General features: G+C 38.8%; 2 protein-coding genes and 1 pseudogene across 6 annotated transcripts; all 3 read left to right on the top strand.

The window, feature by feature from the left end:
* The first annotated feature begins 1524 nt into the window (after nt 1-1524).
* On the top strand, nt 1525-2397 carry LOC124975500 (CCR4-NOT transcription complex subunit 8-like). Its single transcript, XM_047538188.1, has 2 exons — nt 1525-1844; nt 1998-2397. The coding sequence occupies exons 1-2, from the start codon at nt 1525-1527 to the stop codon at nt 2395-2397; spliced, it is 720 nt and encodes a 239-aa protein (XP_047394144.1).
* Nucleotides 2398-8846: 6449 nt separating this feature from the next.
* Nucleotides 8847-22288, top strand: LOC124975497 (solute carrier family 22 member 9-like; annotated as a pseudogene).
* LOC124975496 (solute carrier family 22 member 27-like) lies at nt 12913-22248 on the top strand. Of its 5 annotated transcripts, XR_007106896.1 has the most exons (6): nt 12914-14549; nt 15197-15300; nt 16954-17009; nt 17625-17734; nt 20018-20126; nt 20994-22248. XR_007106896.1 is itself a non-coding variant. In XM_047538183.1 (3 exons), exons 1-3 carry the CDS (start codon nt 14148-14150, stop codon nt 16973-16975), a joined length of 528 nt encoding a protein of 175 aa, XP_047394139.1. In that variant the 5' UTR covers nt 12913-14147; the 3' UTR covers nt 16976-17421. The 5 variants fall into 5 exon arrangements, 1 of the variants encoding a protein (XP_047394139.1); XR_007106898.1 differs by lacking the exon at nt 20018-20126 and having other exon boundaries at nt 21125-22248; XR_007106897.1 differs by lacking the exon at nt 20018-20126.
* Nucleotides 22289-23619: the final 1331 nt, after the last annotated feature.

Genomic DNA, 23619 nt, shown 5'->3' with positions numbered 1-23619 from the left:
TGTTGGGAAAACTGGAAATTCATATGTAATAAAATGAAATGCTACCAGAAGCACTATACAGATTCAATGAAATTCCTATTAACCTCTATATCTCACCCTGCACAAAAATCAAAGTAAAGTGGATCAATGACTAAGGCACTAGAACAGAGACCATGCAACTTAGAAGAAAAAATAGGCCCAAGTCTTCACCATGTTGACTCAGGCCCTGATTTCCTTAACAAGACTCCTAAAAGACAAGAAGTAAAATTAAGAATCAATTAATGAGATGGATTCAAACTGGAAAACTTCTTCTCGGCAAAGGAAACCATCAATAATGTGAACAGAGAGCCTATAGAATGGGAGAAAATCTTTGCCACACACACCTCAGATAGAGCACTAATCCCCAGGATATAAAAAGAACTCAAAAAACTTAACACCAAAACCAAATAACCCAATCAATAAATGGGCTAAGGAACTGAACACGTCACAGAAGAAAAAATAAAACTGATCAACAAACATATGAAAACATGCTCATCAACTCTAGTAATTAGAGAAATACAAATCAAACCTACTCTAAGATTTCATCTTACTCCAATCAGAATGGCAATTATCAAGAATATAAGCAACAATAATTGTTGGCAAGGATGTAGGGAAAAGGTACACTCATACATTGTTGATGGGACTGCAGATTGTGTGACCACTTTGGAAAGCAGTATGGAGATTCCTCAGAAAACCTAGAATGGAACCACCATTTGACCCAGTTTACCCATTCGTTGATTTATACCCAAAGAATTTATAATCAGCATTCTACATTGATGCAGTCACATCAATGTATATAGTAGCTAAATGCACAGTAGATAAACTATGGAACCAACCTAGATGCCCATCAACAGATAAATGGATAAAGAAAATATGGTACACACATACAATTGAATATTAGTCTTTTAAGGAAGAATGAAATCATGGCATTTGCAGGTAAATGGATGGAACTAGAGAATATCATGCTAAGTGAATTAAAATGATCCCCCCAAAATAAATACAAATGTTTTCTCTGATAAGTAGATGTTGATCCAAAGTGGGGGGTGGGTAAGGAAGAATGAAGGATCTTTGTCTTATGCAGAGGGGAGTGAGGATTGAGTGGGGTGGTGGGGTTGAGAAGGATGAATGATAGAATGACATAGACATAATTACCCTATATACATGTATGAAAAGAATTTTAATTAACCTAAATAATTTTTTTAAAAAAGGAGACAAAGGACAATAACTATCATCGAGAGCATGCGAAATATACTTCAGAAGAGCAGAAACTCAAAAGAGAAACAGAAAAAAATCAGGCAACAATATCAATACATAAAACTTCTCAATCACAAAATGAGCAATAAGAGAGGAAGAAAGAACAAAGGATTAAAAAAAACCCACGACAGAGATCCGGGGCAGAGGGAGGAGAACTCCGGGTAAGGGCTTGGTTGCTGCTGGTGTTACTGCTGCTGGGGTTTGCCCGCCAGCCCATGCTTAGCAGGCCCTGCCAGTCAGGGTTTCTTCAGGATGCCTGCAGCACTTGTAGAGAATAGGCAGGTTATCTGCGAAGTCTGGGCCAGCAATCTAGAAGAAGAGATGAGGAAGATCCAAGAAATCGTGCTCAGTTACAGTTATATTGCAATGGACACAGAATTTCCCAGTGTTGTGTTACGACCAATTGATGAATTTCGTAGTTCGATAGATTACCAGTATCAACTTCTGCGGTGCAATGTTGACCTTTTAAAAATTATCCAGGTGGGCCTTACATTCACAAATGAGAAGGGAGAATATCCTTCTGGAATCAATACTTGGCAGTTCAATTTCAAATTCAACCTTACAGAGGACATGTACTCCCAGGGTTCCATAGACCTCCTTGCTAACTCAGGTCTACAATTTCAGGAGCACGAAGAGGAAGGTATTGACATGCTGAACTTTGCAGAGCTGCTTATGACATCAGGAGTGGTTCTTTGTGACAATGTCAAATGGCTTTCATTTCACAGTGGCTATGATTTTGGCTACATGGTAAAGTTGCTTACAGATTCTCATTTGCCAGAAGAAGAACATGAATTCTTTCATATTCTCAATCATTTCTTCCCATCTATTTATGATGTGAAATACCTGATGAAGAGTTGCAAAAATCTTAAGGGAAATCTTCAGAAAGTTGCTGCTCAGTTGGATTTGCAGAGAACTGGAAGGCAGCACCAGGCAGGCTCAGACTCACTGCTGACGGGAATGGCATTCTTCAGGATGAAAGAGTTTTTTGAGGACAGTATTGATGATGCAAAATACTGTGGCCAGCTCTGTGGCCTAGGCATGGGAGTGGCCCAGAAACAGAATGAGGATGTGGACTCTGCCCAGGAGAAGATGAGCATCCTGGCGATTATCAACAACATGCAGTGATGGCAGCGGGCTCTGCTGGGTGGGCCCATCTCAGAGTGGTGCTTCCTGTGCTGACTGTGTACTCATCTTCCCCAAAAGAGAACACTTTTGAGCAAACTGTGCCCACCATCTGCATTGAGCAGAAAGACTTGTATTAATGAAGACAGAAGATGTCTTTATTTTAGATCCAGAAGAGGGGAGTTTGCTCTGAATTTGTAAACAAGTCTTCCCTGTTCCTCATCCCCATGCCTCTCCTCTCCAGCTGCCTCCTACCACCAGCATCCAGGGCTCATTTGACACCTTTTTAAATATCCAGGACAAGTCTGAAACAAACTAGTAAAATGTATATAACTCTTACCTGTTGTCATTTTTTTTTTCTTTTAAATTTGTTGCTAATCTCTGATGAAAGATTCTTGCTAAGATTCTCAGCTGAGCTGAGTGCTTCCGGGGAAAATGGTGTTCTTGGGAAGTGGGTTATACATCTTGAGGCTTTGCCTTTCCTTTTTTGACCCTTCTTGAGGACGTTTACTTTCCTCATACTTTGGTAGTCTTTTATGTACTGTTATATGGAAATGAATTGCCGGTTGCTGAAATTGGAAGACAATTTTACATAATCTGTCTACCACCCTTCATTCACGATCAACTCTAGGTTGGACATTAAGTTGACCACTCAAGTATCTTGAAGTCTGTGTTCCACTGTGCCACTGAGATTTGCTCTCACTCATGCATCATCTGAGGTCATTTTAAGTTTTCAGATCATGAATTCGATCCTGAAGGAAATGAGTAACATCAGATTTTGGGGTCTTATGCACATTATGTTTTTAATAATATTATTTCAGATGGTCATCTGTGTTCTCCATTTTCCCTGTTTTTCCTTTCAGCAAACTTGAGGAGTTAGGTGGATTAGTATGAGTACCAGGAATGTGATTCTTTAAGAAGGTTACAGTAGTTACTTATAAACAGGGCAGTCAAGGTACTTGGCTTAGAGAGATCTCTTGGAGTAATATCCCACAAATGGGAATAGGAAGCTCAGGACTTTTGTTTTGTTTTGTTAAAACTAACCATTTAAAAAGTACACTGTGATTTTTTGAATGAGTATAGAATGGAGTTTTGAAAAACCAAAAACCTCTGGAATGGCGGAAATAAAAACCGGTAACTCACTGAAGTGGATGAATAGTCTTGCATTTTAAAAGCTTATGGAAAAGTCAATTTGAAAAGAAAAAATGTCAAGTATTATAAGCTGGTATTTAAGATGCTTGTAAATATTATTTATGTTTTTAATTTTGTAAAATAAAGATTTTTTTAACCACCAGTTTAAAAAAACCCAAAAAACAAAAACCCCAAAAAACAAAAAACCACAACAACCAGAAAAAAAATGAACAAAATCACAAAAGTCCTTACCTATCAGTAATAATCTTGAAGATGAATGGATTAATATCCCCAATTAAAATTTAAACTAGATGCATTAAATGTGAATTAGTAAAAACATGACCTAATGATTCACTACCCATAATAAACTCACTTCCCTGGTAATGACACATATAAACAGAAAGGGAAGGGGTGAAAAATGATTTTCTATGCTAATAGAAACTGAAAGTGAGCAGGAGAATCTATACATGTATCAGATAAAGTAAACCTTCAGTCAAAAATTTTAAAAAGCAACAAAAGGCAAGTCACTATATAATGGTACAGTTATCAATTCAATGAGAGAAAATGAAAATTATAAATATGTATGCATATACTGACAGAGCACCTAATTATGTAAAACAAGAATTATTAAATCTAGAAGGAAGGGTAGACACCAATACAGTTATAGTTGAGGCTCCCAGTTCCCTAGTTTCACCAATAGACCTTCCAGACAAAAATATCAATATAGAGACTTAGGAATTATACTATACTAAAGGGAAAATGGACCTAATGGAATCTAAGGGTGTTTAATACCCCCAAAATGCAGAATACATAAGTGTATAATGTGCATGGAAAATTCTTCAGGATACACTCTATATTAGGCCACAAAGAACATTTTAGCTGATGTTAAAAACTGTTATCACTCTCTGACCTCAATAGAATAAAATTACAAATCAATCACAAACATGTATTGGAATACTACACTGTAGCCCAGAAATTGCACAATTACAACTCAAAGTTTAAAATGTTTTTTAAAATCAGAAAAAATTTAGAAATCATACAAATATATGGAAATTAAAAAACATACCTATGAACAATAAACTGATCAGTAAAGAATCAAAAGGACCCTTAATCTTTCTTGAAACAAATGAGAATGGAAACACAACCTGTCAAAATCTAGGGGATAGAACCAAAGCAGTAGAAACAGGGATAGCTATAACAGTAAGAATATACACCAAAAAATTAAGTGATCTCGAATAACCAATCTAACAAGGCAATCGAGGAAATAGAAAAGAAAGAACTCATGGGCAGTCACTGGTTCAGCACCAGTCCACACAGCACTACGGAAGGTATGGAGGCTTAGATCGTGCACTGTAAATGCACAGGGTGCTCAGATGGTTTCCCCTTATTATAGTCTGCTTCTAAAAGTTTGTGCCCATTTCATGGCCTTATATCAAGAGAGAATTTACCTAATGAGAAAATAATCAATTGCTTCTTATGGTATTTCCTGATCTAATGGTCAGGTATGTGTGCTCCTATGGTATGGACTCTTTTAATTGGTCTGTTTGTCTGCCCCCAAACCTAAAAGGCTTTTGCCTTAGCTTGTGTCCAGACTCCAATTTTGGTGATCTTATTACCCATGGCTTGGGCCAATTTCCAGAAATGTAAGAGAAAATGCAATTATCTAGAGTTCAGGAGAATTTATAATACCTGGTGCTTCCAGGTGAACAAACTGATCCATCTAACCCCATGTAAATGTTTCATCATGGAATCTGTTCTTTTCTGTTAATAAGCCCATGGCCAAGAACTTGCAATGTTCCTAAGGGAAGTAATAGCCTCCCATGTTTTCACCCACAGATATGTATTTCAGGATATAGACTCATCTCACCTTGAACAGTGGTTCATCCAAGTTCAAAACATATACAAAAAATTTCTAAAAGAGAGGAGTGGTACTTGGGATTATTTTTGTTTTTAGAACACACATTTAATCTCCTTAAGAGTCTTTTCTGGCAAGATGTTGATTTTTCTGAGATCTTCTCACATAACTTTACACACTCCAAATTACTCCAACTGATATATATATACAAATGGTTTATGTGATGATAGCCTCAATTTGGTCTTTCCTCAGAACACAATATTGAGTGACATCAGCAAGCTAGCAGAATATGAAGCCATTGGTTCCTTCCCACAGCACACTAATTCAACAATGATTTATGGGAAATTCCCTTTCTGAACAGTCTAGAAACAAATTGAGAAGGTTCTGCACCTCAAGCGACTATGAAACCAGACACATCAAAGTGATGAAGTAAATTTGCAACACCTTCTCTCTAGTATCCCTACCCCTAGCAGAGCAACATATACTTAAGATGTTGGTCTTAGATTGTCCAAGGAGGAAAAGAGTTGAGGCATGTGTCCAATGTCCCAGCTTTTCTGAGACCCAAGAAATAGATTCTGTCTTACTTGTCTTGGTGCATTAAGGAACTGGTAGAGTCTAGCTTCCTGGCCCCAGTGAAACCCAGACAGCAATCAAATCTAGCATACAGCTTGTCACCACAGTCCCTACCCCAGCTCAGCTCTGAGTGGCCTGGTAGCATGTTCCAGCTTCTCCTTGCTGAATAGTGTCACACACAGCATCCAAAGATCCAACTCTTGTGGGTGCTGCCCAAGGAACAAGCCTGTTTCCCTTTCTCAGAGCACTGATGGGATCCAGCATACACTGGAATCCTGAAGACTGCTAGAAGAAGCTTGGGTGCTGCAATAACAAGAACCTCAAATGTGAAAAAAATTGGGGGCAGGGAGTATCTGTGCAGATAGTGTAAACTGAAGATTAAAAGTGGCAGCACAGAATTGATGGACGTTTGACACTGATCATATTGGAAAAATTTCCTAAGGAAAAGTGAAAAAAAAATCACTGGAACCTAAAGGTAAGAAAATTCTCATTACACAATGAAAATTTATTTTTGTCACTGTATTTCATGTGGACTAGTTCTTCATCACTATTTGTGAAGCCAACCCTACAAAAGTAATAGAAAAGACTTCAATTTTCCACTGAATTGTAGAGAGTTTGAAAGTTCTCACTACTTACTTCACAGCAAAGAAGACAAAACTGGAAAAACAGTTATTCTAATTTATATTAGTGAATCAGGGTCACATAGCAAACTACCACATTTAGGAACAGGAGATAACAGGCTGTAGAAAGTCACAGCAACCAGGAGCAGAGACCCAGAAGAGAAGTCCACTATTGGTCCAGCTCTGTAGGCCCACTTTTATGTAACTGAATCCATACCAGGCCTTGTTGTGGACTACCTTCACAATCTCAAACTCTGGCAGGAGGCACAGACTTAGGGAGGGCCCCCTGTGTTCTTGGAACCCTATCATGTCCTTGCTGTGTAGATTAAGAAATATTCAGTCTATCTTTCTACAGTTTTTATGGGGAAAATAACCTTTTTGAAATATTCTTGGATTTATTCTCTGTGAGGAACATCAGATTTCAAGAGAAAGTACTGTATTAATATTTTATCTGATGTGGGAGAGAGAAATTTGCCAGCTTTTACTACCCCTAAAATTTTTTTCAAACATACAGGGAAGGTAAAATAGACCAACTCTTCGGAAGATCACACTGAGGGAATCTGGCCATCTTAAACAAATAATACATACATAGAAATAATATTATGGAATAACTTCTATTTCCATATCCTGCCACATCATCAATAGGACCATGGGATAAAAATGGTGCATTATGACAGAGAGAACTGCAGGACACAGACCATTTTCAATAAGGAGTTTCTATGGATTCCTAGAGAGATAACATAGAGTAAAAGGCAGGTGTGCTAGAAGAGACTGAAGCCTCTGGAGCTGCAGCTAGATCAAAAAGTAATCACAGCCTATCTCCTCATCATATACATGTGAAACCTCATCACATCATTTCCATTCTGATTTCCCAACTAGGTTTTAACAAAAATTGCAAGTCCTGCTGAAAGGCAAGGAACGTTGGAATCACAGCAAATTATCAGACACAGACTCAGGGCAGTAATTTTGTTCAGAAATTTCAAGTACCTAGGATTAATTTAGTAAAGGGACTCATGGAAAACGTGGACAACAGGACAGAGCAGCAGGAAAATTCAAGGAGGGAGACCAGAACTCTGAAAAGGGTCACAAGGGAATGCTAGAGACCAAACTTGCTGTAATAGGAGTGATGTCAATCTTGATAGACTCAACAGTAGACTGAGGAGAGAATCAGTGATCCTGATAGTGTTCCAGCAGAAACCTCTGAAATCTAGACACGGTAAGAATGTGGGGTGAAATATGGATCAGATTCCAAAAACTAGCTATTTAAAAGGTATTTTATACACATAATGGGAGTGCCAAATGAGAGGAGGGAAAAAGAAAGGAATAAAAGAAATACTTAAAGTAATTAAGGCTGAAAATTTCCTTAAAGGGCATTTAAAATCACTGTGGAATTGTATCTTCCTTAATGACAGACACATAAATAGAGGAGATCACTGTGGAAAAGACTGACTGTTGAATGCTTTCCATAAAGTTCAAAGTACATGAATGTCAGTTCTCATAACTTCTGTTTGAAACTGAATGTCCCCAGTGATCTACTTCTTTCATCCAGGACCTACCCACCTAAGTTATCACCCAATTGCCCACTCATATTATTAATCCTTCAAGTGAATTAACCCTCTAATGAGGCTAGAGCTCTCATAAGCTAATCATAGCACCATAAAATTCCTGCATTGCCTAACATATGAACTATTATGGGGACATCCTGTACCAAAACCATGGCACTTCACTTGCACTAATTTTTCTTTGGATGATTTTCATGACCTCTGTGAATCAAGATTTGGTACTAAACAAATCAAAAATCACCTCTCACCTCTCACAGAAAACTGAAACATTAACTGGAGCATTAAGGAACTGGTAGAGTCTAGCTTCCTGGCCCCAGTGAAACCCAGACAGCAGTGTAATCTTGCATACAGTTTGTCACCACAGTCCCTACCCCAGCTCAGCTCTGAGTGGGCAGGTGGCATGTCCCAGCTTCTCCTTGCTGAATAGTGTCACACACAGCATCCAAAGATCCAACTCTTGTGGGTGCTGCCCAAGGAACAAGCCTGTTTCCCTTTCTCAGAGCACTGATGGGATCCAGCATACACTGGAATCCTGAAGACTGCTAGAAGAAGCTTGGGTGTTGCAATAACAAGAGCCTCAAATGGGTATTGCAAACAACATGTTCTGTAAAAAATTGCAGAGCAGGTATCAGAGTTCCTCTGGGTAGTTTACAGAGTATTTGCAGATCAATGTCCAAAGATGCCTGCAGTTCATTGCCCACAACAAGAATTTTCATGAAGTAGATCAATGACAGACTTAATGGCAGAAAGCAGCTCAGCAAACTACCTCCCTCAGTGATTTAAAGAAAACATCCACCTGAATAACCTGATAAAGACTAGGGGATAGTAGCTGCATGGACTTGCCACAGAGCTGAAGAGGGGACCATTAAGGAGAAAGTGAGGTCAGGATCAACACCCTTTGCTGTGTCACAGGGAAAGACAATAGAAAATTTTTTCTTTGAATTTATCTAGGTACAACCACTTTACCTTCAGTCAGGGAGAGGCATTCAGTCACCATGTCCTTTCAGGACCTCCTGGATCAAGTTGGTGGTATGGGGAGGCTCCAGATAATTCAGATGGCTTTTCTTCTTCTCTGCAATGCATGGTGGCCCCTCATATTATGTTGGAGAACTTCACTGCTGTCATCCTTGGTCATCACTGCTGGGTCCACATCCTCGACAATGACACAGTCTCTGACAATGCCACTAGGACCCTCAGCCAGGACACCCTCCTGAGGATCTCCATCCCACTAGACTCAATCCTGAGGCCAGAGAAGTGCCGGTGCTTCATCCACCCACAATGGCAGTTCCTTCATCAGAATGGGACCTTCTCAAACATGAGTGAGCCAGACACGGAGCCCTGCATGGATGGCTGGTTATATGACCAAAGCTACTTCCTCTCCACCACCGTGACTGAGGTAATAGGTTTCATTTTCCTCTCATGAGTGCTTGACCTGGGTGTGTAGAAGCAATGAAAATAATGAACATGCTTTGAACCTTTAATTTTCATGTGTGTGCTGGTTCTTCTTTTGTCATAATCTATTGATTCTTTTTTGCAATGTGGGACACAACCTTAGTGTAATGATAAATCATAAATATGAACTGACTGTCACGGTGCTTTTATTCTTGTGAATGTCACAGTTTAAGCAAATAAATCATATGTCTTGTTAAAAATGTTAGGCTAAGTCAGTAATATTCTGCCTTGATTGCAATTAGATATGTCTGTATGTTGATGAAAACCTGAATACCCAGACTGAACTCCTAGAGTAATCCCATGGGAATGTATGCACCAATGTTCAGGGTTCAGTAAATTCTTCAAGGTCCTTGAATGGTCATGGTAAGTGGCCAAATTTAAGAATTTTGCATTGTGGGTTAAATGTGATCATCAATGTAACCCACAGTTATAATGAAGTCTCCCAAGGTAAAATTTTATAAACTGAGGACTGGTGGTATAATTCAAGTATTTTTGAAGAGCGAAGCTGTACAAGAAGATAGGGGCCTGATCAATTGAAAACTGCAGGTGGTGTGAAGGTGTTTTTGTTATGCTGGTTTCCTTGTCTTCCAGTGGGACCTAGTGTGTGAATCTCAGTCACTGAATTCAGTGGCTAAATTCTTCTTCATGGCTGGAATGTTGATGGGAAGCATTGTATGTGGCTATTTGACAGACAGGTGAGTGTCTCTGGTTTCTAGTTTTCTCTACCCATGGGTACTGTCACCAGCTATGACTCAATTACGTATATGAAAAAAATTGTTGCAAATTATACTGCCCTGGGGGCACCTTATTCCCAGGGATCTACAAACACAAATGCAAAATTTCATTCTGTGTGGTGAGTGCTACTTTTTAACATTTGAGTCCTGTGTGCAGAACATCACCATAAGATGTGGAGGTGTTTTAGTAGAGGGTTAAAAAGAAGGTGCCACAACATGGAGTTTGAAAGATCACAATGACTTAACAATGGGGACACAAAGGAAGATGTGTCACCACACTGGATCCAGCCTGCTTGAGTATGCTGGTAGAGAGAAGAACATTGTCAGTGTTGCCCAGGGGAATTGTGCTCAGTGCCTCCTGGATACTGCAATGAATGCTTCTGGTGCTCAGGGAATGGTCATTGGGGCTGAGTGGCCAATGTGGGATGGGTGGAGTATCCTATTCCTCCTGTAGAGTCCATAGCAACATGTCAATCCAATTGACAAATGGGCTAAGGAAATGAATAGACACTTCACAGAAGAGGATCTACAAGCAATCAACAAACATATGGAAAAATGTTCAACATCTCTAGTAATAAGAGAAATGCAAATCAAAACCACCCTAAGATTCCATCTCACCCCAATTAGAATGGTGATTATGAAGAATACAAGCAACAACAGGTGTTGAGGAGGATGTGGGGAGAAAGGTACACTCATACATTGCTGGTGGGGCTGCAAATTAGTGCAGCCACTCTGGAAAGCAGTGTGGAGACTCCTTAGAAAACTTGGAATGGAACCACCATTTGACCCAGCTATCACACTCCTTGGCCTATACCCAAAGGACTTAAAATCAGCATATTACAGAGATACAACCACATCAATGTTCATAATTGCTCAGTTCACAATAGCCAGATTGTGGAACCAACCTAGATGTCCTTCAATTGATGAATGGATAAAGAAACTGTGGTATATATATATACAATGGAATATTACTCAGCCATAAAGAATGATAAAATTATGGCATTTGCAGGCAAATGGATGAAATTGGAGAATATCTTGCTAAGTGAGATAAGCCAATCTCAAAAAACCAAAGGACGAATGATATCGCTAATAAGTGGATGATGACACATAATGGGGGGTGGGAGGGGTTAGTGTTAGGATTAGATTTAGGTTTAGGGAGGGGGGCAAGAATGGAGGAAGGAAGGACTGTATAGAGGGAAAAGAGGGGTGGGAGAGGTGGGGAGGAAGGGAAAAAATAACAGAATGAATCAAACAACATTACTTTATGTAAATTTATGATTACACAAATGGTATGCCTTAAAGCCATGTACAAACAGAGAAACAACATGTATCCCATTTGTTTACAATAAAAGAAAAAGAATATAAGCAACATTAATTGTTGGGAAGGATGTAGGGAAATGATACATTCATACATTATTGATGAGACTGCAGATTGGTGCGACCACTTTGGAAGACAGTATGGAGATTGCTCAGAAAACTTAGAAAGGAATGACCATTTGATCCAGTTTATCCATTCCTCATTTATACCCAAAGAATTTATAATCAGCATACTACATTGATGTAGTCACATCAATGTATATAGTAGCTAATCCACAGTAGCTAAACTATGGAACCAACCTGGATGCCCATCAAAATATGAATGGATAAAGAAAATGTGGTACACACATACAACAGGCTATAGAAAGTCACAGCAACCAGGAATGGATGCCCAGAAGAGAAGTCCACTATTGGTTCAGCTCTGTAGGCCCGCTTTGATGTACTGAATTCAATACCAGGGCCTTATTGTGGACTACCTTGAGAATTGCAAACTCTGGCAGGAGGCACAGACTTAGGGAGGGCACCCTATGTTCTTGGAAGCCAATTATGTCCTTGCTGTGTAGTTTGAGAAATATTTAGTCTATCTTTCTACAGGTTTTATAGGCAAAATAACTATTTTGAAATATGCCAAGAGTCAGAGCATTTATTCTTGTTTTTATTCTCTGTGAGGAACATCAGATTTCAAGAGAAACTACTGTACTAATATTTTATCTGATCTGGGAGAGAGAAATTTGCCAGCTTTTACTACCCCTAAAATTTCTTTCAAACATACAGGGAAGGTAAAACAGACCAACTCTTCGGAAGATCACACTGAGGGAATCTGGCCATCTTAAAACAAATAATACATACATAGAAATAATACATGGAATAACTTCTATTTCTGTACCCTGCCACATCATCAATAGGACCATGGGAGAAAAATGGTGGATTTTGACAGAGAGAACTGCAGGACACAGACCATTTTCAATAAGGAGTTTCTATGGATTCCTAGAGAGATAACACAGAGTAAAAGGCAGGTGTGCTAGAAGAGACTGAAGCCTCTGGAGCTACAGCTAGATCAAAAAGTAATCACAGCCTCTCTCCTCATCATATACATGTGAAACCTCATCACATCATTTTCATTCTGATTTCCCAATACACCTGACTAGGTTTTAACAAAAATTGCAAGTCTTGCTGAAAGGAAAGAAAAGTTGGAATCAAAGCAAATTATCAGTCACAGACTCAGGGCAGTAATTTTGTTCAGAAATTTCAAATACCTAGGATTAATTTACTAAAGGGTCTCATGGAAAATGTGGACAACAGGACAGAGCAGCAGGAAAATTCAAGGAGGGAGACCAGAACTCTGAAAAGGGTCACAAGGGAATGCTAGAAACCAAACTTGCTGTAATAGGAGTGATGTCAATCTTGATAGACTCAACAGTAGACTGAGGAGAGAATCAATGATTCTGATGGTGTTCCAGCAGAAACCTCTGAAATCTAGACACGGTAAGAATGTGGGGTGAAATATGGATCAGATTCCAAAAACTAGCTATTTAAAAGGTATTTTATACACATATATGGGAGTGCCAAATGAGAGGAGGGGAAAAGAAAGGAATAAAAGAAATACTTAAAGTAATTAAGGCTGAAAATTTCCTTAAAGGTCATTAAAAATCCCTATGGAATTGTATCTTCCTTAATGACAGACACATAAATAGAGGAGATCACTGTGGAAAAGACTGACTGTTGAATGCTTTCCATAAAGTTCAAAATACATGAATGTCAGTTCTCATAACTTCTGTTTGAAACTGAATGTCCCCAGTGATCTACTTCTTTCATCCAGGACCTACCCACCTAAGTTATTACCCAATTGCCCACTCATACTATTAATCCTTCAAGTGAATTAACCCTCTAATGAGGCTAGAGCTCTCATAAGCTAATCATAGCACCATAAAAATTCCTGCATTGCCTGACATATGAAGCTAATATGGGGACATCCTGTACCCAAACTATGGCACCTCACTTGCACTAATTTTTCTTGGGATGATTTTCATGACCTCTGTGAATCAAGATTTGGTACTAATAAAAAAAAATTACCTCTCACCAGTCACAGAAAACTGAAACACTTAAATGCGTATTGCAAACAACATATTCTGTAAAAAATTGCAGAGCAGGTATCAGAGTTCCTCTGGTTAGTTTACAGAGTATTTGCAGATCAATGTCCAAAGATGACTGCAGTTCATTGCCCACAATGAGAATTTTTGCAAAGTAGATCATTAACAGACTTAATGGCAGAAAGCAACTCAGCAAAATACCTCCCTCAGTGATTTAAAGAAAACAGCCACCTAAATAACCTGATAAAGACTAGGGGATAGTAGCTGCCACAGAGCTGAAGAGGGGACCATTAAGGAGTAAGTGAGGTCAGGATCAACACCCCTTGCTGTGTCACAGGGAAAGACATTAGAACAATTTTCTTTGAACTTATCTAGGTACAACAACTTTACCTTCAGTCAGGGAGAGTCATTCAGCCACCATGGCTTTTCAGGACCTCCTAGATCAAGTTGGTGGTATGGGGAGGTTCCAGATAATTCAGATGGTTTTTCTTCTTCTCTGCAATGCCATGGTGGCCCCTCATATTATGTTGGACAACTTCACTGCTGTCATCCTTGGTCATCGCTGCTGGGTCCACATCCTCGACAATGACACAGTCTCTGACAATGCCACTGGGACCCTCAGCCAGGACACCCTCCTGAGGATCTCCATCCCACTAGACTCAATCCTGAGGCCAGAGAAGTGCTGGTGCTTCATCCACCCACAATGGCAGTTCCTTCATCAGAATGGGACCTTCTCAAACATGAGTGAGCCAGACACAGAGCCCTGCATGGATGGCTGGTTATATGACCAAAGCTACTTCCTCTCCACCACTGTGACTGAGGTAATAGCTTCATTTCCTCTCAGGAGTGCTTGACCTGGGTGTGTAGAAACAATGAAAATAATGGACATGCTTTGAGCCTTTAATTGCCATGTGTGTGCTGGTTCTTCTTTTTTCCAGAACCTATTGATTCTTTATGCAATATGGGACACAACCTTACTGTAATGATAAATACAAAAATATGAACCGACTCTCATGGTGCTTTTATTCTTGTCAATATTACAGTTTAAGCAAGTAAATCACGTGTCTTGTTAAAAATGTTAGGCTAAGTCAGTAATACCCAGCCTTGATTGCCAATTAGATATGTCTGCATGTTGATCAAAACCTGAATACCCAGAGTGAACTCCTAGAGTAATCCTATGAGAATGTATGCACCAATGTTCAGGGTTCAGTACATTCTTCAAGGTCCTTGTATTGTCATGGTAGGTGGCCAAATTTGAGAACTTCGCATTATGCGTTAAATGTGATCATTAATGTAACCCACAGTTGTAATGAAGTCTCTCTAGGTACAATATTTTAAACTGAGGAGTGGATGTTATAATTCAAGTATTTTTGAAGAGGGAAGCTGTAGAAGAAATAGGGGCCTGATTAATTGAAAACTGCAGGTGGCATGAAGGTGTTTTTGTTATGCTGGTTTCCTTGTCTTCCAGTGGGACCTGTTGTGTGAATCTCAGTCACTGAATTCAGTGGCTAAATTTTTCTTCATGGCTAGAATGTTGATGGGAAGCATTGTATGTGGTTATTTGACAGACAGGTGAGTGTCTCTGGTTTCTAGTTCTCTCTACTCATGGATACTGTCATCATCTTATAACTCCTTTATGCATATGAAAAAATTTGTTGCAAATTATACTGCCCTGGGGACACATTATTCCCAGGAATCTACAAACACAAATGCAAATTTTATTCAGTGTGATGAGTGCTACTTTTTAACATTTGAGTCCTGTGTGCAGAACATCATCATAAGAATGTGGAGGTGTTTTAGTAGAGTATCAGAAAGAAGGTGCCACAACATGGAGTTTGAAAGACCACAATGATTTAACAATGGGGACACTGGATCCAGCCTGCTTGAGTGTGCTGGTAGGGAGAAGAGCATTGTCAGTGTTGCCCAGGGGCATTGTGCTTAGTCCTCCTGGATACTGCACAGAATGTTTCTGGTGCCCAGGGAATGGTCATCGTGACTAAGTGGTCAATGTGGGATGGGTGGAGCACCTATCCCCCTGTAGAGTCCATAGTAACATGTCATTTGTGGTGTTGGGGAGGACATGCTAGTCACCTTCAATTTTGCTTTTGCCTGAGCAGCTTTTTAAAGATGACTTTTTCAATCATATAGGGTAGTTAAGCTAATGACAATGGTGTCACAATTTGTGGTATGAGAATCTTGATCCTGTACCTTTGAATATCTGTTTTGAAATGACAGGAAACCATTGCCCTCATTTTTCCTTGTCAATTACTTACTTTTTGAGCTATGACATAGTCTTTTTTAACTTTAATTGCCTTGTACTAATCACTGCTATGTAGAATTTCTTTTTTTAAGGAATTAGAAATAAACAGTTATTGAATATGAAGAGTATTCTCGGCATTTCAATAGTCACACTTTCATGTATCTTATTAGATCTTTATCATATCCTGAGGTTATAGGTATCTTATGCTTTTAATCTCACAAATGAAATTTGACTTAGGGCAGTTTCTTTGCATGTATAATAAATAAGGTTGCAATCTTTAAATTAAAATGTTTTCAACAGTGACGTGTTATTGCATATAAGCAAGCACTTCTGTGACTAGAGCCATTTCTTATGAATCCCAGGTATTCTTTGTCTGTATTTTTTTAATTTTTTTTCTTGCCTTAGGGCAATACATACTGTTAATAGAATTTCAATTTACTTATATACTGACTTCATGAACTGCCATTCTGATAAACTCATAAATGAAGTATTACTTCATAAAAAAAGAATAAATTCCAGAATAAGACTACTAGGAATTATCACATTTGAGGAGCTAAAAGACAAATTAAAATAAAGCTAGATTGAAAACTGTCACAACTTGCAAGGTAATTTCAGAACACTAAGCATTTCACCCACATATGACCTATGGGAGTCTTCAAAGGAGAAGAGAGTAATGTACTGAGAGATTAGTTGAAAAAGTATTGCTGTATACAAATAGTATTTCTAGAAGTTTTTTTAGATTCCTAAAATTTTCGATAACATGATTACATCATCTGCCAATGGAGTTAGTATTTCTGAATAACAAATGAATTAATAAGTAGAAGTGTTCTGCTAGAAGTAGTTTGACATGCATGTTTATCACCTAGTAAATGGCCTAGAAAATGTTTGGGAGAAACACATGATTATTTTGTTGAATTTCCTATTTCTCATGGTCCTGGTTCTTTTATTTCTTCTTCTTCTTTCAGTGACAAGGAAATGGAGTTATAGCAATATCAGTCACCTTGCCCAGGGTATACAACTGGTAAGTGGCAAGGCCAATGTAGTACTTCAGTATAAAACCAAGTCTCAGTTTAAATCAAATTAAAGCAAGATCCCCCTGATTCCAAACTGAAGTTAATTCCAGGTTCCTCTTTCATGGAGACACAACATGCAAGGTATTCTCCAATCTAGGAAGACTCAAAAACTAAAATAAATATAAAAAATAAATTACGAGGAAATAATTTTTCTTCCGGAGACAGGAAATCTCTATTCCTACTATTGGTAAATGGTTGAGAAAAAATTCTACTGTGAATACTTCTATAGCCCTCTGGTGTGAATGGGGCTTTGAATTGTAATCTTACTAACTCATCTTTTGGTTTCCTTCCTCATATATATCTCTAACATACACACTCTGTTCAATGATATACAGTCCTCTCCAGTTCCTGCTTAATATATCCTCATTTCACAATTGTCTTGAGGTTCCTAGAACTTCCAAGTCCACTTATCACACCGCTTCTATGCCTGCCATGTTTTCAATGTCTATATTTTCCACTAGATAGCATAGTCATTGACCGAAACTCTGTGTGTGCCCAGTGCTTCCACAATACCCTTCTTTTTCTGAAAACTGAACAAGATGTTGTCTCTGTTATTATTGAAGGCTGTGAGATCCACCATGAAGGAGGAGCTGCAGGCAGCACAGAAAAAACCTTCTCTGTGTGACAGTGTTCCACACAACAGAAGACAGATCTTTCTTCTGTCCTTGGTGAGGTAGGCTTCACACCATGCCTAGGAAAGTAGTGGAGAAGGAGTGAATTTCTTATTTCAATGTGTACAATATGCAGTGATTACAGCTTTGGAGACAGAAGGTGAGGAGTATATAGAGAGCATTTCTATGGCTGGGGGTAGTCAAAGGGTGATGGAAAGACTGGTACAGGACCATTGAACAGTGAGAAGTTTTATTCATCATATCACACTGCTAGGTTCACACTGGAGAATTGTGCTGCACACTTCAATCTTGTACAGTATTTTTCTCTGCTTTTCATCATTGTTTGCTTTTGTTTTAATGGAGGTATAATGAAAGAGTGAGTTGCAAGAGCAGAAAAAACTTGAAAATGCTAAAGATCTATCCTGTATTTCCACACTATGCCTCGTGTCTCCCCAAACTAATCATTGCTGATGGTCTACATTTGTTTTAATATAATTAAAAGTAATCACCTGCAAGCAAATATTCCAAAAAAAGAGATAGGTCTGTATATTTTAACAGCAGCAAATTACTCATCAAGACTGACTCACTATTACCATCATCTAAGGATTAACCCTCATGACGTGTCTTTCCTGTTTGTTTCCTGCACATTTGCAATAATGCTGCCCACTTTTGGCCTTTTACTTCACCTGCAGCACCTGGGAACCAATGTTTTCCTGGTTCAGATTCTCCTTGCTGCAGTCAGCATCCCAACCAATTATGTTTCTATTTGGACAGTGAAATACAAGGGCCATTTTCACGTCCATGATGGGAATCTATTTTCTGGTCATCATATTTCTGCCTGAAGGTGAGGAAATAGCACAGTGTAAAAAAGGAAATATCTTCCCCACTTTCCTGAGGAGTTTTTCAGATGAACATATAGGAATCCAAAGAATTGGGTTCAAAATGTTCCCTGAAACCTATTGAGCATTTAGGACATTCTGCCATTGAATTGGTAGGAAAACAGCCAAAGGTCAGTAAAATTGACTGAGAGATGGGATTGTCTTCATTATGGTCAAGTAGTACCCGGAAATTGGGGCCTCTGAGGCTTGAGTTTCTCTAGGTCAGAATACACCATTTCCTCATTGGAGAAGGACATTTCCTTGCAAACATGTAGGTCTAGACTCATCATTCTGAGCTAATACATGCACACTGTCTGCCACTTCCTATGCCTGGCTCTGACTTACTACTCAACCTTCAGTGACAATTAATCCTAAACTCTATGTGTCTCCACATGAGTCTCATCTTAAGTCACCTGAAAAGCAACCCTAGTTTTGGGAGTCATCCTGACATGAGGAAACAATCCCTGGTGGTCAAGTACAGAAGAGGTATATAGCAGTGACAACATATCAATCCCATGATTTGCTCAGCTCCTTGTGTTGTAATGTGTTTTCCAAAATCCCACATTGGTGGGCTGCATTCCTCTCTCTATATCTCTTTGGTTCCATGGACTTAACCCAGTGACACTTTACAACTGAGTCACTACCCACTTGCTTCACTTTTGGACCGGGTCTTGCTAATTCCTTAGGGCTTCTCAAAATTTCTGAGTCTAGATGTGAACTCTTGGTCCTCCTGCCTTAACTCTGAGATGCTGGGATTACAGGTGTGCACCATTACCCCTGGCTATATGCTGCAATCCTCTTGAAATTGTACAGTAATGTCAGTTTCTTACCCTGGAACAAAGCCCAATCCAAGGTTTAAAGCTCTCATGAGATTTTCTTTTAATTGAGTAGAAAACTGACTCTATGAAAAGTTCCTTCAGTGGCTTCAAAAGTCTAATATATTTTACATTCTAGAAGTTCTTAATTTGGAGTTTTGAAACAGTGTTCTATATCAGGATACTTTCCAACTTGTTCATTAATATGTAATTCCTGTACTTTTGTGACTCTCTTCTACAATCTTTACCCCATGCCAATACTGTGCATAGACCATATTTTGAAATTCTTTGAGGGCCAGGGTGAGTCTGATACCCGTCACTAATTTCCACATGACAGTCACACTTTCCACAGGAAGTGTAGAGGAGACACTGGGCAGAAAAAGAAAGAGAAGTCTTCCTGCATTCAGCATCTTTTCTCCTTCCTTGAAAAATCTTAGAGAGGCAAGGAGAATGAATACAATTACTCAGAACCTTTTATTCACCATCAATAAAACTGCAGAAAAGTCCTATCTGTCAGTCACAAATTTTACCTCTATGCAGTTTCTCCACAGTATATTTTTACACTGTGAAGATCTCCAATAAGGGTGTTTTCCATTCATAATTTGGTTTATAATTCTCATATTTCTTGTCTCCTGCATCTTCTTCTTTCCAGAAATGCAGACCATTCATACAATTTTGACAACTTTGGGAGGAGGACTTTCTTTTGCCTCTGTTTCCTGTTGTCTTTCTTTGTCAAATGAACTGCTCCTCACAGTTGTCAGGTACAAATTCTCCTAGGTTCCCTGTCAGGGTTAAATCATCCCTTCCCAGCTCAATGACTTATTGAAGGAAGAAACCAAAAGTAATGATGGTAATGATAACATTTATAGCCAGAATTTACCCAATGTTAGCTTTTTGCCAGAGAATTTTGGGTGTCCTCATGTACCACTAATGTACATCTCATGGATTCCTTGGAGTCACCTAAATTAGAGATGCTATTGTGCAAGTCACAATAGCCAAGTTATGGATCCAGCCCAGGTGTCCATCAACAGATGAGTGAATAAAGAAAATATGTTACATATACACACTGGAGTGTATGCAGCCATATAGAAGACCAAAATTATGCCATTTGCAGGTGAATCAATGGAATTGTAGAAGAGCATGCTGAGTGAAATAAGCCAGACTCAGAAACAGAAGGGTTGATTGTTTTATCTATTTGGAAGCTAGAATGTTAGCAAGAGCATGAATTTTCATTAAAAGAGAAGGGAGTCCTCTGGAGTAGAGAATGGGGATTGGAGGTGAGGAACTGTACAATGAACTTGAACAAATTATGTTCATATGCACATATATCACAACAAATCCCCTCATTTGGTATAATTATAATGCACCAATTCAGGAAATAATGCATAATAAATAAAATAAATGAGCAACAATATTTTTAAATGATAAAACATGTCTTAGTAATCTGTGAACTTGAGAGTAATTGTTATCCAACCAAACAAAATTTGAGCAAGTCATCAATCTTCACATGCCTAAGCGTACCCCTTGTTATCTCACATAATCAATGCAAAAAGTTGACAAAAACCCCTTGTGCATTATCCCCAGGTTAATTTTGCGATTTTTTTTTGTTGTTGTTTTTTGTGCTCCAGAGTAACATGTTTAGGAATCATTGGAGTTTGCAATTACGTGGGGGCAGCCCTAGTGCCCCTGTTGATGATCCTGGAGACATATACAGCACCCATTCCCTAGGTCATTTATGGAGTGTCCTGTATCCTTCCAGGCCTTACTGTCTTGCTCCTTCCGGAAACCAGGAACCAGCCTCTGCCTGATTCCCTCCAAGATATAGAAAATGAGTGAGTGAACTCTCTCAGGGTCCTTTACAGGTGTTTTGTGCCATGGGTCTGAGATGGAAACAGATTCCACTGGAGCCACTGTATCTTTGACAAGCTGAGACCTACATTCTTTCTGGTAGTTAGTTCCCTTTGTTTAGTAAAAGCAATATTCTTTCACCAGCAATCTCAGAAGTCCCCCTGAAGATCTTCAGAGCATACAAACCATGTCAACCCAACCTGTATCAGTAGTTTCCATGGTAAATGGTACAAAATTAGGTCTCCCCTGTGTTCCTGATCACAGTGAGACACAGGCTTCTGAGGGTATTTCACACCCAAGACCAATATTAATGCAAATTTCGCCCTTCTTGTCCTACTATCCTGTAACCTACTGAGGGCTGAGAGATTTTTATCACTGTAACTTCTTATAGGCTGGAGGCTTTCCCTGGTCATGGAAGAACCCAGGGGAAATCAAGACAGGATGAGGGCCCTTTTCACAGGTGACAATATATCTAAGGAAAGAGGCTTCATGTGTTGCCATGAGATTCAGATCATTCAGTTTACACTCAGAATGAAAGTGTTCATAAAAGGGCAGAGCGCAATGATAAATAAAGGAATTTTATAATGATGAAGGTTTGAGGAAGGTTTTTAAACTTTTGTGTACTTCCCTGGTGCTTTCAGAGACTACTTTGGAGAATGACATGATACCCAAGGACGACAGTAGAAATGATCAAAGCTGCTTTCCAAATACTTCCAGAAGGTGTTTTCTTTTACTTCATGTGATTTACTCAAATCCTTGGGCAGGTATCATGTTTTTTTGTACCAAGGTTGGTGGAGGAAGGATCAGCTTGCTCTAAAGAATGCTGGAGATACCTTGTTTCTCTATGTCCTTTTATGTTTGTGTTTATTTCATTGTGGTTTTACCATATCTGTTCTAGGGGGAAAGTCTCCAGAGAAGTGAAGCAGGAAGATCTCTCCATCAAAGTGACACAGTTCTAAGGAATTACAGTAATTGAGTACTGATCAAAGAGGAAGAAAAAGAAAGAAATATCAAGATCACTCTTGGACACTAGAAGAAAAAATATTTAAATAAATAAGTGCAATTGAAGCCATGAATCCCATTTAAAATTGTGATACTAATTTTTTTGTGTCCAAGATTCTTTATGAATCACAAGAAGTTCACAGATATTATAATGCCTTAAAATTCATGACAGAATATTTACATAGTTGTAGATACCTACAATGTTTCTGGTTAGGGGGACAGAATTAGCTTAACACCATTTTTTTTTTCTGTATTGACAGGTAGAGTATTTAATGGGATGATTACAATGAAGAATCCCATATGCTTGAAACATCTTGAAACATATTTCCAAACATATCTAATAATTGATACTAGTATATGAGTCAGCTTTCTGCTTGGCAACAAAATCTTTGAGGTAAATGACTTAGTCAAGGAGAGATTTATATTGGCAAACAGATTCAGAACTTTCTTTCCATGGTTACTTGGCCTTGTTTCCCTTGGACCTATGGAAAGGGAAAATATTATGGTGGTAAGTTCATGGTGGAACAACCTGCTCACCTCATTGAAAACAAGAAGTAGCAAGGAGAAGGTACCAGGGTCTCAGTAACCCTTCAAGTCACACTCCTAGTGACTTAAATCACTCCAACTACATATGACCTCCTGAAGTTTCTACCACCTCATGATCACACCACCAGCTGGTGACCAAGCCTATAACACATAATTCTTTGGGGGACACTTCAGTTCCAAATTCTAACTTTCTGCCCCCAGTTCCCAATACTTCATGTTCGTCCCACAGTACAAAAATTATTGAGTCCATCTCTGAGGTCCCCATACTCTTAACATTTCAACATTTCTCTGAGTCCAAAATCTCCTCTTACCCTCAGGACACACCCTTAGCTGTGAGTCCGTATTTTAAAAAGTTTTAAACTTCCAACATACAGTGGTGCAACAGACACAGGGTACACACTCCTATTCCAAAGTTGGGAATAGGTGCCTAGAAAGGAGAGATGACCTCCAGCATGAGCATATCATGGCTATGGATGTTAGCTGGGATCAAACAGAGGAAGGTTGGAGCAACACAAGCACTCCTTGTCCTCTATTGCAACTAGCAATGCTGAGAACTCATCTTGTCCTGGACTTTTCTTTGTTGGTAGTCTTTTGATGACTTCTTCTATTTCATTACTTGAAATTGGTCTATTTAAATTGTGTATGTCCTCCTCGTTCAGTTTAGGCAATTCATATGTCTCTAGAAATCTGTTGATGTCTTCAAAATTTTCCATTTTGTTGGAGTATAGATTTTCAAAAAAGGTTCTAATTATGTTTTGTATTTCACTCGGGTCTGTTGTGATATTTCCTTGTTCATTCCGAATTTTAGTGATTTGGGTTTTCTCTCGTCTTCTCTTTGTTAGTGTGGCTAAAGGTTTA

This window comes from Sciurus carolinensis, unplaced genomic scaffold (assembly GCF_902686445.1).
Source record: "Sciurus carolinensis unplaced genomic scaffold, mSciCar1.2, whole genome shotgun sequence".
Taxonomy (NCBI): Eukaryota; Metazoa; Chordata; class Mammalia; order Rodentia; family Sciuridae; genus Sciurus; species Sciurus carolinensis.
Note: the sequence above shows the minus strand (reverse complement) of the source record. Positions and strands in the feature narration are given on the sequence as shown.

Coding starts and splice junctions, on each gene's coding strand:
- LOC124975496 (XM_047538183.1), top strand. CDS start 14,148: ATGGCTTTTCAGGACCTCCTAGATCAAGTTGGTGGTATGGGGAGGTTC. Junction 14,550..15,196: donor TCTCCACCACTGTGACTGAG/GTAATAGCTTCA, acceptor CTTGTCTTCCAG/TGGGACCTGTTGTGTGAATC. Junction 15,301..16,953: donor TGTGGTTATTTGACAGACAG/GTGAGTGTCTCT, acceptor TTCTTCTTTCAG/TGACAAGGAAATGGAGTTAT.
- LOC124975500 (XM_047538188.1), top strand. CDS start 1,525: ATGCCTGCAGCACTTGTAGAGAATAGGCAGGTTATCTGCGAAGTCTGG. Junction 1,845..1,997: donor TTCAACCTTACAGAGGACAT/GTACTCCCAGGG, acceptor TTCATTTCACAG/TGGCTATGATTTTGGCTACA.